The sequence below is a fragment of the Neoarius graeffei genome, chromosome 4, assembly GCF_027579695.1.
Source record: "Neoarius graeffei isolate fNeoGra1 chromosome 4, fNeoGra1.pri, whole genome shotgun sequence".
Taxonomy (NCBI): domain Eukaryota; kingdom Metazoa; phylum Chordata; class Actinopteri; order Siluriformes; family Ariidae; genus Neoarius; species Neoarius graeffei.
In genome coordinates this window covers 21,410,604-21,413,018 of record NC_083572.1, presented here as the reverse complement: position 1 = coordinate 21,413,018, position 2,415 = coordinate 21,410,604, and the positions used below count along the sequence as shown (strand labels likewise).

Genomic DNA, 2,415 nt, shown 5'->3' with positions numbered 1-2,415 from the left:
CTTTCGGTCCACTAAACAAAAATTATTGGGTGTCAAGGAAAATTCTTTTTATGACCTTCACTTGAGAAATCTGAAAGGCAGTCTACTTTTAAAGTTGTATGTTGTACAATTGTTTTGCCTCAGAAAAAGAACAGTTCAATGAAATCATTGAAAGCCCAATGCTGCCATGACATTCATGTCGTATATAAAGTTCTGACCGCAACTGTATCACCCTTAAAAGGGATACGTAAACCTTCCCACTGGCAACATTCATTCTTCATACTCGGTCTTCATTTTGCACTTAACTGTCTAGTTTTTCATGAAGTGGCTCCATCTTTTTTTTTTTGGTGCTGAAATATAATTATCAAATTACAAAACTAAAATGTAGTTAGACCTTCAAGTGTTGTAGTACGATATTTTTTGTGATATTACCCAACTGTAAGTTTGGTATAAATATAATTCCAAACTGAAAAAAATAGAACTCCAGATTGAAAACATTCAAGTTAAATATTCAATAAGGTCTGAAATGAAAAGCATGACCATTGCACATGATAGTTTTGGGTTACCCAGACCTGGTCAGAGGTGAATTTCTAGCAGCTTAATTTTTTTTGGGAAACAGCTTAACAGCTCATATTAGAAGCATCTGGTTGTGTGTAGCGCCTCACTGCTCCAGGGTCCCTGGTTCAATCCTGAGTTCGAGTTATGTCTACTCTGTTCTCCATGTGTCTGCGAGAGGTTCCTCCCACGTTCCAAAAAACATGTTGGTAGGAGCACTGGCGAAGATAAATTACCCCTAAGTGTGGATGATCGTGTGAATGCAGGTACATGTGGTGCACTGTAATGGACTGATGTCCCATCCAGGGTATATTCCCACTTTAGACTACTTGTTCCTGGGATAGGCTCCAGATCCACTGTTACCCTGTCCAGGTTACTGAAGATGAATGAATGATTGAGAATGCCTAAAAGTGCAAGTAACATCATGTCTGGCAAAGCATCACATGGCTGACTGACTCTCAGTGCAGACGTAGATGCTGCAGGGACGAACTCTGGGCCCACCACGTGCCCTCAGCCTGGGCATCCTGAAGCTCCTGGGCACAAATTCATCACAGGCCTCACGGAACTTGCGGATCCTCCAGCAGTACACAACAGGGTTCAACACAGCCTTGATGTAGCTAAGCCACAGCGCCCCCACACTTGCTGCGTAAAACTTGTTACTCGTGTAGAATTTCTGATTGAAAGCAGCCAAGAGGCCGAGCGCTGTGTGGGGCAGCCAGCACACAGAAAAACCAACAAAAAGGATAAGTATTGTGGTGAAGGCTCGCGTCTTGAAGCTTATGTCCACACTGAGCTGCGGGGGGCGCCATAGAACTGGTAAACTCACTTTTCCTCCATATTTAGGACTGGGAAAAGTGTGGTTGTGGACACGCAAGGCATTGCGGCGCACTGTGTTTAGGATGCGCAAATAGGAGACCAGCATGATGCTCACAGGCACGAAAAAGACAGCATTGGCCAGCAGCAGTGTGTAGGCACGGCTGGGGGACTCAATGTAGCCCAAAACGCAGCGTGAAGCTTTAAGAGTTGGCACGCTGCCAGCAGCAGGCAACGCCAAGCAGAAGGAGAGCAACCAGGAAGCAGTGATGAGGAGGCGAGCACGACTCGGCGTCAGCTTGTCTTGCCGCTGCACAATGATGAGAAAGCGGTCCACGCTGATAATCAGCAGAATGGACACGCCTTCCAGAACAAAGAGCCAATAAAGCACGAGCGTGATACGGCAAAAGTCCAGTCCGAAACGCCAATCATTGGACACCACAGTAACAGCAGTCACGGGCATGCAGAATAGTGACAGCATGACGTCACTGAAAGCCAGCATGGCTAGTAAGAGATTGATGGCAGAACGCATCGCCGGCTTTTGATAAACTATGAGGCAGACGAGGGCGTTTCCGAGAAAACCGATGGCGATGATGACCACCATTATAACTGACAGCACAACCTTCAGGCTGATGGGTAAAGGGGAGTTTGTGGTTTCCTGAAGCCCAGTGACATTTGTTACATATCGGAGTGTGTAATTTTCTTGTAGACCACATCCTGAACTGATGCTGCAGACCATCATGATGGTGAAGATGGTAGAAAATTAGGAGCAACTTTAATCCAGTCAGCTTCCTTCTCCTTGTCTAGGAATTCCATTCTTCCGCATCTACATGATAGAAGATAAGAGAGTAATTCTAAGTTACAAAATCGAGCAGGATTAGGGAATAGATGCTACTGATTAACCAAAAAAAAAACCCACCCACAACAAAGCCTGGAACTTCACAACAAAGGCATTTGTGACACAAAATTGTATTATATCTTGTAGTGCTTTCATTGCTCCATAGCTAAATCAGGATTCAGGCTGGAGGATTTGGGTTCTTCAAACCTTTTCTTCCCTCTGAAGAGCTA

The 2,415-nt window shown here is 44.9% G+C and overlaps 1 protein-coding gene across 1 annotated transcript; it reads right to left on the bottom strand.

Moving 5' to 3' along the window:
* Positions 1–951: 951 nt before the first annotated feature.
* LOC132884333 (high-affinity lysophosphatidic acid receptor-like) lies at positions 952–2,139 on the bottom strand. Its single transcript, XM_060918172.1, has one exon. It carries the CDS (start codon positions 2,087–2,089, stop codon positions 974–976), a length of 1,116 nt encoding a protein of 371 aa, XP_060774155.1. The 5' UTR covers positions 2,090–2,139; the 3' UTR covers positions 952–973.
* Positions 2,140–2,415: the final 276 nt, after the last annotated feature.

Coding starts and splice junctions, on each gene's coding strand:
- LOC132884333 (XM_060918172.1), bottom strand. CDS start 2,089: ATGATGGTCTGCAGCATCAGTTCAGGATGTGGTCTACAAGAAAATTAC.